General features: G+C 43.3%; 1 protein-coding gene across 1 annotated transcript in view; it reads left to right on the top strand.

Moving 5' to 3' along the window:
* PEPD (peptidase D) overlaps nt 1-15,313 on the top strand; it is a gene marked incomplete at both ends in the record, with an annotated part of 131,016 nt that overhangs the window by 29,002 nt on the left and 86,701 nt on the right. The window contains 2 exons of the mRNA XM_080703549.1: nt 1,020-1,067; nt 3,045-3,106. Coding sequence (XP_080559675.1) covers nt 1,020-1,067; nt 3,045-3,106 — 110 coding nt within the window. The remainder of the gene's footprint in view (nt 1-1,019; nt 1,068-3,044; nt 3,107-15,313) is intronic.

The following is a 15,313-nucleotide window of genomic DNA, read 5'->3' as shown; positions in this document are numbered from 1 at the left end:
GGTGGGGGATGGGAAAGGAAGAAATTGCTCCTAGCGGGATGATGGCATCTTGGGGCACAGATGTCACAGCTAATGTTGTCTGATGGGTGCTTTGCTACCAGATTGATGACTGCCAGTTGGTTGGTAGAAGAGGAAGTAGAGGCTGGGCTTCAACCCAGAGCATGACTGAATGGGCAGCTCAGATGGGGGAAAGGTATTCCAGGCCGAGTTCAGAGTCCATACAGAAGTGTGGAAGGTGAACTTGTGTCGTGGCGTTGGGCGGGGGTGGGGGGTGATTGAGAGGCGAGAGAGCTGAGCAGGCTGTGGTGGAAGGCCTGAGAGCCTGGTGTGGGCTAGACCCCAAAGGATGGAGTCGGGGAAGGCTAACTCCTCTCATTCTGGGAGACGAACTGGGGACAGGCAGGGAGGTATCTGCTCTGAGGATGGGAGAGGGGTGCGGCCTTTGTCTTTGTGGGGAGTGATTCTTTCAGGAAGGAGTTGGGAGATAGAGACTTGTTAGCCTTGGAGTGCAGGAGGGTCTGGCTTTTTGGAACCAGGGATCTGTGTGGTACCTAGAGGCAGGTTGTATGGTAGGAGCATGCCAGGTTTAGGTTGGTAGCACTCTCTACCACTTGAATCTAGTGACTTTTAAAGGTTCTTCAGCCACAGTGATGCATACCTGGAATTATAGTACTTGGGAGGCTGAAACTTGAGAATCACAGGTTTGAAGCCAGCGTCAGCAACTTAGGGAGACCCTCAGCTGCTTAGCAAGACCACATTTCATAAGAAAAAGTAAAAAAGACCAGGGAGGGAGTGCAACTCAGGAGTAAAATGCTCCTGAGTTCAATTCCGAGTACAAAAGAAAAATAAAAAGGACCGCTACAATTACAAAGTTCTTCAAACTCCGTAAACCTTGGCATCCTTATCTGCAGGATGGGGCAGTAATGCTACCTATTTTGATGACCTACCTCATAAGCATGCACTGTCTTTATTACTTCTTCATGGTTGCTTTAAAGTGAGTTTTCATTTTTTCCTTTCAGCTTGCCAGTACCCTGACGTCACAGAACCCTTCTGTCCTCCTTACCTTGGTAAGTAGCTGGTGTCCTGGGGTTAGGTGTGTTTGGTGCAGGAGTGAGTTTCAGCGGGCTACCTGCCCCTCTTGACTTTGGGGCTACAGGGGAAAATTAAGAAATAGAAGCTGGACATGGTGGCATACATCTGTAACCCCAGTACTTTGGAGGCTGAGATAAGAGGATTTCAGGTTCAAGGCCAGCCTCAGCAATTTAATGAGACACTGTTTCTAAATAGAAAAATAAAAAGTGCTGAGAATGTAGCTTGGAAATAGAATGGCCCTGCTTTTAATCCCCATGGTGCTGTCCTTGAGTCTCCTGGAGCTGTGGTATGCTCTGTGTGGAGGCTGTAGTGGACAAGGCATTTTTGTACCCTCAGAGTAAACACCTGGCTGGAAGATGTAGTTGTTTCAGGCTGAGCTCATGGGCTTTGTAGATATAAAATTTCAGTTTATTCCTGCCCTGTGCCTCCTCTATCTTTAAAGGTATTTGAAAACATGCCCTTAGCATCTGCCCTCAAGATAACCAGGCTGCAGAGCACAGCTTGGGGTGGGGAGGGGTACAGGCAGGACTGGGGCTACACGAGATCTCAGAGAGGATGCATGCTTTCTTGCTCTCCTTTGACCTTGGGAGTTTCAAATACACAGCATTTCCTTCCCAAATGACTCTTCTCTCCTTTGTTAATTGATTTTTACAGGAATAGTTCTTGTTTGTTTATTTATTTATTTAAGCACTTGTCTCTTTATTCCACTCTGCTATTTTGGTGGCTAACAAGGAAGGTTGTGTTAGTTATGTGGTCAAAGATGGCTCGGTGCCTTTGATTTGACATTGATCGGCCTGAGGTTCTTGAGAAGGCAGTGGCTATTTAAAATGCCTTGCCTCTTCTGAGGTAGCATGTTTTTCTCTGAGTCCCTTGTTTTATTTCTACTTCTGTTCAGTTCCATTTGGAGTCTCCTTATAATTAGGAAAAGGAGAGGATGGAACAGTTTCACAACTGTTTGATGTGGGTCCCACATTCCTGGATTTGATAGTATAGTCATCCCTTTATCTAGGGGGGTTGGTTCCAGGACCCTCTCAAATATTAAAATTTGAAGATGTTCAAGTTCCTTATAGAAAATGGTATTTGCATATAACCTACCCATATCCTCTCATGTACTTTGAATCATCTTTTGATTGTAAATGTTATGTAAATAATTGGTACCTATATTGTCTAGAGAATGATGATAAGAAGAAAAAGTCTGTACATGTTTGGTATAGACATTTCTTTATGGTATTGGGAATAGAACCCAGGGGCATTCTACCTCTGAGCTACACCCCCTAGTCCTGTTTTTTATTCTTTATTTTTTGAAACAGGGTCTCACTGAATTGAAGAGGGCCTCACTAAATAGTAGCTGAGGCTTTTCTTGAACAGCAATCCTCCTGTCTCAGCCTCCCAAATGCTGGATTACAAGCATGTGCCACCGTACTCGGCCCACTTTTTTTTTTTTTTTCAAATATTTTCAATCTGCAATTGGTTGAATCCCTGGATGCAGAACCCATGGGCACAGAGGGCCAGCAATACTCTTTTGTACCTACACCATTTGTGGCAGGTGTGTGGGTGAGAGAGATGGGACCCACCTGGGGAGAGAAGATTTGTGGGGGGCGGTACCTGGCCTTCACTCTTTGGGCACATCCCCACCTAGGCCCAAGCAACCTGGCTGGTGCCATCAGTATTCTGGCCCATCAGTGGAGGGGGCCAGTTGTGCACCTTGGTTGCTGTGGGGCTTTTGTTGCTCCTGTCTTGTCCACCTTCAAGCTGCAGTGGAGAAAGGAGGGCCTGGCTTGGAGCTGCCTGGCTGTGGGGCTCCTTTGTCAGGGAAGGGCAGGAAGAGGAGGATTTGCTGGGCCAGGTGTGGCGCCCTCTTCCTTTCTGTCCTGATCCTGGCTGGAGGAGGCGGGTCCCCCGTGCAGCCTCTTTGTGAGATGTGTGTGTTCTCATGCCCCCTCTCTCCCCAGCGTGGCGTCAACACAGACAGCGGCAGCATCTGCAGGGAGGCCTCCTTCGAGGGCATCAGCAAGTGAGTCCTGAGCCTTGGGCTGCCTCTCCCTCCTCCACCAGAGGCTCTTTCTGCACACAAGACGCGAAATACACAGAGGGACATTCTAAAATGGATTTGGGCATTTTGAGGACTTATTTTAAAAACTTATTTGCCTAAAATGACTCCTTGTCTTCTCCCTTGTGCTCCATGCTGGAAGTGAGTGGCTGCTGTGTGCGGGCCTGTTTTCTCTTTAGAGCCCAGTTTTGGGTTCTGGGGTCTTTGCTCATCTCACGCTGTTTTCCATGTGGCCACCTCCACTTAGTCCTGACCACTAACTTCTTCCAGCACAGCGCTCAGCAGCTGCCTGTGTTCCCAGCTACCCCAGTTGTAGGGAGTGTCCCCCGACCCGTCTTCACACTCCAGCTTAGCTCTGGGCTGAGCCCTCAAACCTTGCGTGGGAAGCAGCTCCATGTTTAGGCCACTCTGGGCGAGGCAGGTGTTGGGCACAGGAAGAGCAGCAGCACCTTCACCTCCTTGTCATCTTTTATCCTGTGCCCGCAAGGGAGTGTTGTGGCCGCTGTGCACATGTCCCTGGGCTGGCTGGTGACAGGCCTTGGGGATCGGTGCACCTGCATTGCTGGGTCTCAGCTGCAGGCTGCCGATCATGGACAAGGACCGCCCCCAGCCATGCTCCTGATTGACCTGAGTCAGTGCTCTCCCCACACCACACATGCTCTATGGCTGCTGCGTCCTCTTGTCCTTTTGTGGACCGAGGCAGTGACGGAAGAAGCACCTTATAATTATGTATGAGCCTTAGCTGTGGGAATCTGTGCATCTGTGCATTGTAGGGGTGATTAGAAAGGATTATGAGCTCATGAATATGTATCACTTCCCCCAGTGATAAGAACAGTGGGGCAGGGAGATTGGATATTGGGATTGCTTTTTTCCATCACACAAATCTCTGCATCCTCTTGGGAGTTTGCCCAAAGCGCCCTGCTCCCACACCCAGTAGTGGCTAGCCTGCTTGTTTAATGCTACCCATGGAGCTGCAGTCTCTCCCCAGGCCTTTGGGTGTGGGACTACCTGGATGTTGACTGTCAGAACTGGGCCTCCCTGTGTCTCCCAGCACTGCCAGGTATGTGGTCCCAGCGCTCTGCTCACCTTCCTTGACCAACACTGTGTTCTCTCCACAATATGCCACATCCCTGCAGCCACTGCCATGTCTCCACCTCATGGAAAGGCCCCTGGCTGCCTCCCTGACTGGATCCGTGACTGCAGACCCCCATCCCATGTGTAATATGGTACTGCTTGGGCTTCTCGTGGGGACCAAAGGAGATTGAACTCAACCAGAGCCTACACGGAGCAGTGCTTAGTATACGCTTGCCCACAGCAAATGCCAATGAAATCCCATTGCCCTGTGGGCTTTAGTCTTCTTGTCTGTACAGTGGGTCAAGTAGACCCAGCATGCTGAATGCTGATTACCACATTCCTGGGTGGCAGTGAGCTGCAGGGCCTCTTCACTGTGAGTCTTTGCTCCCTTTCCAGAAACCTGTTAGAGAGGGGTGCTGAGCCTACACTACTCCAGGGCCATCCTCAATGTCAGTGGGGTGGAGGTGGAGTTGGGCAGAAGTGGAGGCTTCATTTCACTTCACTGGGAGGATTCCCTGCTGGAAACTCCATCCTGTCCTTCTTATAAGCACCCCCCAGCCTGCTCCTCTGTTGCTCCTCTGAGTCCCCATAGCCCCTTCAAGAGTCCACCCCTTAACTCAGCATCTGGGGATATTTTACAGAAAGGCAGGGACTGCCTTAGTTTTGCCCCATTTCACCCAGCACATGTGCTGCACCATTTGCTATCCATGGTCCAGTCCAGACTCAGGATGACAGGTGTTCCCCAGGCCCCCTAGCTAGTTGGCTGGGCTAAAAGACTCTCCCATGCTGGACACTGCCTGGATTAGTTTCTACACCCATGTTGTAGGCTGTTGGCCAAGGTCTGACCTGTGTCTTTGCTTTGGAGTTTCCTGGTCTGTTGTATTCCTTTCTTTGCCCCCTGGCAAGCTTGTCCCCTTTTGCCTTCTCTCTCTGGGCCTCACGCCTCACTGCATCTCCTGTAGCTCCACTCTCCGGTTGCCTTTGGCAGGTGCCCCTTACCCCGCATGCTGTGGGCGCTGACTTGGGACCTTGGCTTCTGTCTCCAGGTGGCCCCTGGCTTTACCCTGTGGGTAGTCATGTCTGTATTCCTGTGCTCTGAGTGTAGCTCAACTCCCTGCCTCCCACCACCCAGGCTACTGGCACCTCAATTCTGCCACCCTTGGCTTCTGCGCCAGGCTGGGAGAGACCTTATCTTCAAGGGCCACTGCAGCTCGGTGACTTGGTGACTATAATCACCTGCCTGGCAAGCATGTCTCCAGCCGTTTGCTGGGATAATAATAGCTGCTTTCCAAAGCAAGATGAATATTCCTGTCGTCCTACTTTCCAATACTCAACTGTTCTGTCCCCAGTCGCCTCTCACTGCCCTAATGAAAGTCCTTATTTCTGGAATTTTTACTTTTGACCCTCTTAAAATTCTCTGAAATACTTCCATCTTGAATTTTCGTTTGACCTCCCACTTAAACAGAAGTTTGAGTTTGGCCCCTCAGTTTGTCCTAGTGGGACCTTTGGCCTGCCTTTTTCCTTTGCTTTGCAGGGGAGGAGAAGGCTAACGGTGGCCTCATCTGTGCACTCATCCCACACACTCTGGGTTTTGGTCCAACTGCATTGGCCTGTGACCGTTCATCCAAATGTGGCTTCTCGGGGTTGAATACCTCAGGGTCTTCCCACCAGGGATCAGCCTTGGCCTCTGATCTCTCTCAACTCCTAAGATGAGAGCCAGGTTGCCTGCTGCCCACCACAGGGAGTGCTCCAGGTCTTTTGGTGGTAGGGATAGCAGAGGAGAGGAGCAGAGGGAGCAGGGAACAGGAGGTGGAGGTGGGGCGGGTGGTAGACAGGAGGCCAGAGAGTTCAGCCCATGGTTGAGGGCCACTGGAGTCACCAAGAGGTATGGTTTGGTATGATTACCATGTGGATTGGTGTGATTATGGTGGGGTGAGGGGAACAGGCAGAAGCTGCCTGTGCAGGCCTAATGCTGAGTTTGAGATCTGCCCAGCAGAGCTCTCTGCTTTGCCTAATTGGAACAGTGACAAGCTCCAGAGAAGGTTTAGAAGGAGAAGCCCCCACTATGCATTCTGGTGAGAATCTGGGGCACACAGGTGGGTTCAGGCACTCATTGCTGGGGCCTGGTGGGGTATGCTGGAAGGCAGTGTGTGCTGGGGCTGGGAGAAGCTGAGATGGGAGGGTAGCCCTGCGGTGAAGAGGACTTAAGTCTTCAAGGCTGCCTGGAGTACCTGGTTCCTGAAATCTGGGAACCAAGTCAGATGATCCTTGTGATGGATCTTGGTTAGCATCTGAGGAGGAAGATTTTAGGGCAGATTTTCTTTAGACAGGGGAACCGACCACATAGTGAAGGAGATGGTCTGTGGGGAGACTATGTGGCCCTACTAAGGACTGTCCATCCTTCAGAACAGTTACATCACTCTTAGGGCATGCCTCCTTGGAATGAGACCGTTTCTTCCTAGGCAGGGAGAATCAGTGTCTGGGAGTCCTGAGTGGGGACAGTGAATCACAGAGGACTGTATCATGCCATTGTCTGAGAGAAAAAATGGTCCATATTTTTTACATTAGCTGGTTATTCATGATAACCATATTTCTTATCTTTTGGCATTTACTTAAATTGCCTTGCACATTTGAAGACAATTGGTTACAAATTAATTCCATTTAAATAAGCAGTTAAATATGAAATGCTGAATTAGGGGGTTGTTAAGACAGGAGTATTAATATTTAAAGATGTGAATTTTAAAAACCAGGAAGTAGAGGGACATTAAAACTTGATGATTACAACAAAATGCCAGTTTGTGGTTTGGGGACTGTGGCTTCTGATTACTGTTAACTTGCATATCAAATTAATACTTGGGAGTCGGTTTTAAACTATGGCTCATAGTAATCTCCATGAGGGGAGACCCTGCTCCAGCCCCCTAACAGGGAGTAGAGTTGGTGGAGAGGAGTGTCTCATTCATTGGGTTAGAAATTCCAGAAAGGAAAGCTGGGCATCACGGTACACGCCTATAATCCCAATACTTGGAAGGCTAAGACAGGAGGATCACAGGTTCGAGGACAGCCTTAGCAAGTAGTGAGATTCTCATCGACTCAGCAGTAACTTCTTTCAAAATAAAAATAAAATAGGGCTGTAACTGGGCGTGGTGGTGCACGCTTGTAATCCCCAGGCTTGGGAGGCGGAGACAGGAGGATCGTGCTGGTTCGAAGCCAGCCTTGCTGGCTTAAGAGACCCTGTTTCCAAATAAAAATATAAAATAGGTCTGGGAGTGTAGCCCAGAGGTAGAAGGGTTTCCAGGAACCCCAGTACCACAATAAAATAAAATAAAATAGAGCTGTAGCTTGGAAGTGGAATGATCCTGGGTTCAAGCCCCAGTACCACAAGAAAAAGAAAGAAAGAAAGAAAGAAAGAAAGAAAGAAAGAAAGAGAGGGGGAGGAGAAAGGAAGTAAGGAAAGAAAGGTAAAAGAAATTCTAGGGAGGAAGCCTGAGACCTGGTGCAGGGGTTTGTGCACACCCTGTTTACCCTTCTATTGCCTACTCCACTTTTAGAGCCCACTGCAAAATTATTCTTGCTTCTAGGTTATTCTTCCATTCTCATGGGCATTGGTGGGGTTTTATTGTTACTTTTATATAATTAATACAGATCATAGTAGATGCTCTTAGCAGAGAGGGATAAATAAGGACTATCCAAATTTCATTACCCAAAGTTAAGCCTGTCAACACCATCTTTTGGACTTTTCTGTGTGTATTTCTCTGAGTATGTTTTTATGTCTGAATATACATTTGTGTGCACCTGTATGTATCCTTTGATATGCATGAGTTTGTGTCTGTGTGTACCTGTGTCTGTTTATCTGGAAGGGGATCTTTGTGTATGTCTGAATGTATGTGTATATCTGAGTGTGTCTACAAGCTTCAGTGAATGTGCCTTAGTGTGTTTGTGTATATATGTTTGTGTATATATGTCTGTGTATGCCTATCTGCGTGTTCATGCATATATAATAATCTCCTGTTATCTGTGGTTTTGCTTTCTATATTTTTAATTACCCATGGTCATCTGAGGTACAGAAATATTAAAGGAAAAATTTTAGAAATAATTTACAAGTTTTAAATTGCATGCCATTCTGAGCAGCATGACCAATTTTGTACTTTCCTTCCCTGGACATAAATCATGCCTTTATCCAGTGTATCCATTCTATATATGCTACCCACCCATTAGTCAACTTAGTAGCCATCTTGGTTATCAGATCAACTGACATTGTTGATTCCTGTGCTTGTGTTCAAGTAACCCTTACTTTACTTAATAATGGCCCCAAAGGGCAAGAGTAGTGATGCTAACAATTTTTTTATATTATCCTATTTTATTATTATTATTATCTTCACTGTGCCTAATTTATAAATTGAACTCAATCACATAGATATGTATGTATAGGAAAAAACTTAGCATACATAGGGTTCCATACTTTCTGGTGTTTCAGGCATCCACTGACAGTCTTGAACAATGGAACTCATGTCTGTGCATCTGTGGTGTCTCTGAGTATATGTCTATTGTGTACACATTTGTGTGTGTCTTTTCTCAACAGTACCTGTCTTTGTATGTGTCCATGTGTATACATCTGTGTGCTGAGTTATATTGTGGCTGGGTCACTTTGCAGCTTATATGTATGTGCGTGCGTGCATGCGTGTGTGTGTGTGTATACAAGTATATTGTGTAAAGCAAAATTTCACTGGTTTGTCTGGCTGTTGAGTAGGCAGGTTACTTTACCTAAGGTCAAAGTGATATTTGACAAAATGAAAGGCAATGTCATCTTGATTTATGTCATCTGCTGCTGTGTTCTTTGAACTACATTGCTGGCTATAGTCTCTTTGATAGTTCATAAGTAGGTCTTTGATTCTATAACATTTAGGTTGACTTTGAGTCAGGTAGTCCTGTTTGTGTAGTTAGGAATCAGGTTTGTAGCCCTCTTAGCCAACTGCGGTACGTTTGTCCTTCTCTCCCGTGTCCCTTGGCTCACTCAGCCAAGCAGAAGGAAGGCCTTACAACCATGGTGTTACCGAGGAGTCTTCAAATGCCAGGGGTGAGGGCTTGTAGAGTCCTGGCTTGCAGGAGGACAGGAGCTCACAGCACTGGATGGGCTGTGTGTGGTGTCCTGACTTGTGAGGGAGAAGCCAGAGCTTCTCTGCTGAGGCCTGTGCTTTGCTAAGCCATGTCATTCCTCCCCAGCTGTCACACCAAAGCTCGAGCTGTGGTCACACCCTGAACCTGATATGCCCAGACCTGATTATTTTGTCTCTGTTTATCTTATCAAAGAACAGCTTTGGCTTTGCGTATTTATTTTTAATTTCATTGATTTGCACTCTTTTAAATTTCTTCTAATTGCTTTAGGTTTTATTTTATTTTCTATTTTCTTAGGAAGGAAGGAAGAAACATTCTTGGAATAGGAGCTTAGATTTTTTTTTTTTCTTGTACTGTGGATTGAACCCAGAGTTATTCTACCTCTAAGCTACCTTTGCTCTTTCCAGTCCTTATTACATTTTGTGTGGAAATAGGGTCTTGTTATGTTGTTGAGAGTCTTGCTAAGTTACTGAGACTGTTATTTTTGTTTGTTTGTTTGTTTGTTTGTTTGTTTGTTTTTACTGAGGCTGGTTTTAAACCTGTGATCCTCCTGTCTCGGCTTCCCAAGTAGTAGGATTACAGGTGTGCATCACATGCCTGTCTCAGTTACTGATTTTTAATGTTATTTTCTACTATACACATTGATATATAGAGCTATCAATTTTCCTCTAAGCACTGCTTTTGTTGCATTTTATAGCTTTTTGCTATTTCTCGTATTTTTATTTTCTAATTTCACTGTGATTTTTTTTCTCTTTGAACAGAGGATATTTAGAACTCTGTTGCTTACTTTCTAAATAATTGGGAATTTGTAGTTTTTCTTTCTGTTACTGATTTCAGGTTTAATTTTAAGGTAATCAACAAATATTCTTTACTTTTTTGTGTGTGATACTGGGGGTGGAACCCAGGAGCTTTCTACCTCCGGGCTACACCCCCAGCCCTATTTTATAATTTATTTGGAAACAGGGTCTCACTAAGTTGCTGAGAGTGTCACTAAGTAGCTGAGGCTGGCTTCGAACCTATGCAATACTCCTGTCTCAGCCTCCCAAGCACTGGGATTACAAGCCTGCACCACCATTCCCGGCTAACAAAAACATTCAATCTATCCCTTTGAAGTTTGTTTCAACTTCCAGCATATAATCTTTATGATAAGTGATACATACTTGGAAAGAACATGTATTCTGGGATTGTTGATAGTAGTATCCCCTTTATGTTAATAAGTCTAGGTAGTCTAGGTGATTATATTGTTTGTATCTTGTATATGTTTCCGATTTCTCTGCTTGTTCTGTTACTACAAGAAGTATGTGACAATCTGAAGCTATGCTTGTGGGTTTATCTATTTCTCCTGTTAACTTTTATAGATCAGCTCTTCTTAAATAAAATGTTCACTAAATAAAATTTATTATTTGCCCAATTCAGTACATTTTTAAAGAGTTTTATTGGGATATAATTCACATACCATACATATAATACAGCTAAATGGGTTTTATATGTTTACAGAGTTGGACAACAGTTTTAGAACATTTTCATTATCTAAAGAAATCTTGTCGAACAGGTTTTTTCCCCAGTGTATGTTTTTTGCCCCTTTGTTAGAAATCAGTTGGCTGTGTGTGGATTTGTTTCTGAGTCTTCTATTCTGCTCCATTGGTCTTTGTATCTGTTCTGTTTTTGTGCCATGCTATTTTTATTAATATATTTTTGTAGTATAGTTTAAATTCAGATACTGTGATTCTTCCTGCATGATTTTTTTTTTTTTTTTTTTTTTTTTTTTTTTTTTTTTTGCTGAGAACTACTTTGGCTATTCTGGATTTTTTGTTGTTGCAAATGAATTTAAGGACTGATTTTTCTATGTCTGTAAGGAATGACCTTGGTAATTTAATGGGTGTTGCGTTGTATCAGTAGATCACTTTTGAAAGTATGGCCATTTTAATGATATTTATTCTGTCTATCCATGAACACGGCAGGTCAAAACTGATTAACCATGTGCAGAACAATGTAAATAAACCCTACTTTCTCATCCTGCACAAGAGTCAATTTAAGATGATCAGACTTGGAAATTAGATCAGAGACATTAAAGCTCCTTGAAGAGGACATAGATCCAACATTGCAACACATAGGCACAAGTAAAACTTTTCAACAAGATCCCAAAGGCACAGGAAACTAATAGGCGGATCAATACATGGGATTGCATTAAACTGAAGAGCTTCTGTACAGCAAAGAAAACTATCAAGACCCTCAATCGAGAGCCAACAGAACGGGAGAAGATTTTTGCCACCTACTCTTCCAGTAGAGGACTAATATCTAGAATATACAGAGAACTCAAGAAACTCAATACTAAGAAAACAAATAACCCAATAAAAAATGGGCAAGGGCTGCTGGGTATGGTGGCGCACACTTGTAATCCCAGGATTTGGGAGGCTAAGACAGAAGGATTGCGGTTTCGGGCCAGCCTCAGCTACTTAGTGAGGCCCTTTGCAACTCAGTGAGACCCTGTTTCAAAATAAAGAATAAAAAATAGGGCTGAGGATGTAGCTTGAAGGTAGAATGCCCCTGGGTTCCATCCCCAGTATGGCAAAACAAACAAACAAACAACAACAACAGAAAAAACGGGTAAGGGAACTAATTAGACACTTTATGAAAGAATAAATTCAAATGGCCAATAAATGCATGAAAAAATGTTCAACATCATTAGCAATCGGAGAGATGTGAATCAGAACTACCCTGAGATTTCATCTAACTCCAACTAGAATGGCAATCATTCAAACAATAAATGCTGGTGAGGATGTTGAGAAGTGGGAATTCTACTACATTGTTGGTGGGACTGCAAATTGGTATAACCACTTTGGAAAATAGTATGGAGGATCCTCAGAAGAATGGGAAACGAACTTACCATATGATCCAGCAATACCACTTCTGGGTATCTGCCCAAAAGAATGGAAACCAAACTACCAAACTAATGCATGTGTATCTATGTTCATAGCTGCACAATTCACCGTAGCCAAACTACGGAACCAGCCAAGATGTCCATCAACAGATGAATGGATTACAAAACTATGGGATATGTACACAGTGGAATTTTATTCAGCCATAAAGAAAAAACACAGATACATCATTTACAGGGAAATGGATGGAACTAGAAAATATTATGCTAAGTGAGATTAGTCAGTCACAAAAAAATAAGAAATCTGATGTTTTCCCTAATATGCAAAAGCTAGGGAGAAATTGGGTCATAGGAGGAATTCTAAACAAAGAAGGGGATACTATAGATGAGCAAATAAGGTGACCTGAAGGGATGGGAGCGAAGAAGAGGGAAATTCTCTAATGTTCATGATGTACATTAACAAATATATCAAAGTCAATCACTAAGCCAAACATGAGAAGGAGGGAGGGGAAAGGAATGGGGCAGGAATTGGGTAAGGGCTAATTGGGTGATGGGTGCATGTATGCCTTCACCATCTTACCCCATTAAGATGTATAACTACAATGTACTGATAAAAAGTAAAGAAAAAAAGAAATCTTGTGCTCATTTGCAATCAGTCTCCATTTTCCCCTTCTCACTCCAACCAACCATTAATCTGCCTTCTTTCTCTGTGCTCTGGCATTTGCTATAACTGAAACTGTTCAATATGTGGTCTTATGCCTGGCTTCTTTCACTTAGAATGTCTTTAAGTCCATACATGTTATAGCATGAATCAGTACTTTGTCCATTTTTATGGCTAAAAATATTATTTTTGTGTATATTTGCAACATTTTGTTAGTCCGTTTATCAGGTGATGGGTAAGGGTTCAGCTTCATTTCTTTTCATGTGGATATCCAATTCTTGCAGTACCATTTGCTGGAAAGATTGTCATTACGTTTATTGGGTTGTATCATTATCCTTGTCAAAAGTCAATTGGACAGGAACAAATATTGTATAATTCTACTCATTTGATGTCACTAAAGTAGTCAGATTCAGAGACATAAAGTAGAACTGTGACTCCCAGCAATTAGAGGAGAAGTGGGGAGTTGTTATTTATTTGGCACAGAGTTTCAGTAAGAGAAGATGGAAAGTTCTGGAAATGTATAGTGGTGATGATGGTACAACAATATGATTACTTAATGCCACTGAACTGTATACTTAAAAATGGTTAAAATGACAATTTTATGTTATGTGTATTTGATCCCAATAAAAAGATCAATTTACTATGAATGTATAGGTTTACTAATAAAATAAACCTACAATTTTGGACTTACAGTTTTTTTTCTTTTACATTTATCTACAGGTCTGTCTTTGTTAGCTTTCTGTCACCGTAATAAGATACCTGAGATAATATATAAAGAGAAAATGTTTATTTTGGTTCATAGATTGGGAGGTTCCAGTCCATGGTTGATTGACCTCTTTGCTTTTTATTCTGTGTCAAGGAAGCATACCATGGTGGGATTGTGTGATGGAGTAGAACCACTTACCTCATAGCCAGGAACCGGGAGTGAAGAGTGACCAGGGCCTCAAAATGCCTTCAGGGCCTGCTCCCCAGCCCCATGACCTAACGCCCTCCCAGTACCTCTCACCTCCTAAAGGTTTCACAATCTTCCAACAGAATCACACCCAGAACCAACTTTTTTTTTTTTTTTTTTTTTTGTAGGTCTGGAGATGGAACCCAGGGCATTCGACCTCCGAGCTACATCCCCTGCCCTATTTTTATTTTTTTATTTTTTATTTTGAAACAGGGTCTCACTGAGTTGCAGAGGGCCTCACTAAGTAGCTGAGGCTGTCCACGAACCGTGATTCTCCAGTCTCAGCCTCCCAGTTGCTGGGATTCCAAGCGTGCGCCACCACGCCTGGCAGGACCAAACTTTTAACAAGAATCTTTGTGGGAACATTCAGGATCCAAACTCTAACAAGCACTGTTTCTACGCCTGGACCACATTGCCATGATTGCTATTGAGCCAGGCACCAAGTACTTGTAATCCCAGTACTTAGGAGGCTGAGACAAGAGGATCACAGGTACAAGGCTAGCCTTGGCAACTTAGAAAGACCCTGTTTTAAAATAAAAAATTTAAAAAGCTAGTGCTATAGTTCAGAGGTAGAAAGCCCCTGTGTTCAATCCCCAATGCTACAAAAAAATACTTTTTTGTTTGTTTGCCTGCTTACTTGCTATTCTGGGTCTCTTTAATTTTCATATAAATTTTAGTATCAACTTGTCAATTTTTATAAAGCAGCCATTTGGGAAATGTTGTCATGTAACAATATTATTAAGTCTTTTAATCCATAAGCACAAGATGTTTTTCTATTTATTTAGATCTTTCTTTTTTTGCAATGTTGTACTTTTCATTACTCTTATACTTAAATCGGTCTAAACTTTCTGATGCTGTCATAAATGGAATGGTCCTACTTTCATTTTAGATGGCTTATTGCTATTGATCATATTTAAATTATTAGCTCTAGTGGGTTTTGTGTGTGCCAGTATATGCGTGTATTTTGTAGATATTTTGTAGATTTTTTACATTTAGGATCATGTCATCTGCAAATAGAGTTTTTCTTCTTTTTCAGTCTATATGCCTTTTATTTTTATTTCTTGCCTGATTGCCCTGACTAGGACCTCTAATATAATGTTTAATAACAGTAGGGAGAGTAAGCATCCTTGCTTCTTCATCTTAGGGAAAATCTTTTTTTTTTTTTTTTTTTTTTTTTTTTTTTTTTTTGGTGGTACGGGGTTCCTGGAAACCCTTCTACCTCAGGGCTACACTCCCAGACCTATTTTTTATATTTTATTTGGAAACAGGGTCTCTTAAGCCAGCAAGGCTGGCTTCAAACCTGCACGATCCTCCTGTCTCCGCCTCCCAAGCACGGGGATTATAAGCATGTGCCACCACGCCCAGCTGGGGGGAAATCTTTTAGTTGTTTTCCTTTAAATATGGTATGTTAACTCTAGGTTTTTATAGATGTTATTTATCTGTTTGAACAAGTTTCTTTTTATTCATACTTCATTGAATGTTATTCAATGAAAA

The sequence above is a fragment of the Muscardinus avellanarius genome (assembly GCF_963383645.1).
Source record: "Muscardinus avellanarius genome assembly, chromosome: 10".
Lineage (NCBI taxonomy): Eukaryota > Metazoa > Chordata > Mammalia > Rodentia > Gliridae > Muscardinus > Muscardinus avellanarius.
Note: the sequence above shows the minus strand (reverse complement) of the source record. Positions and strands in the feature narration are given on the sequence as shown.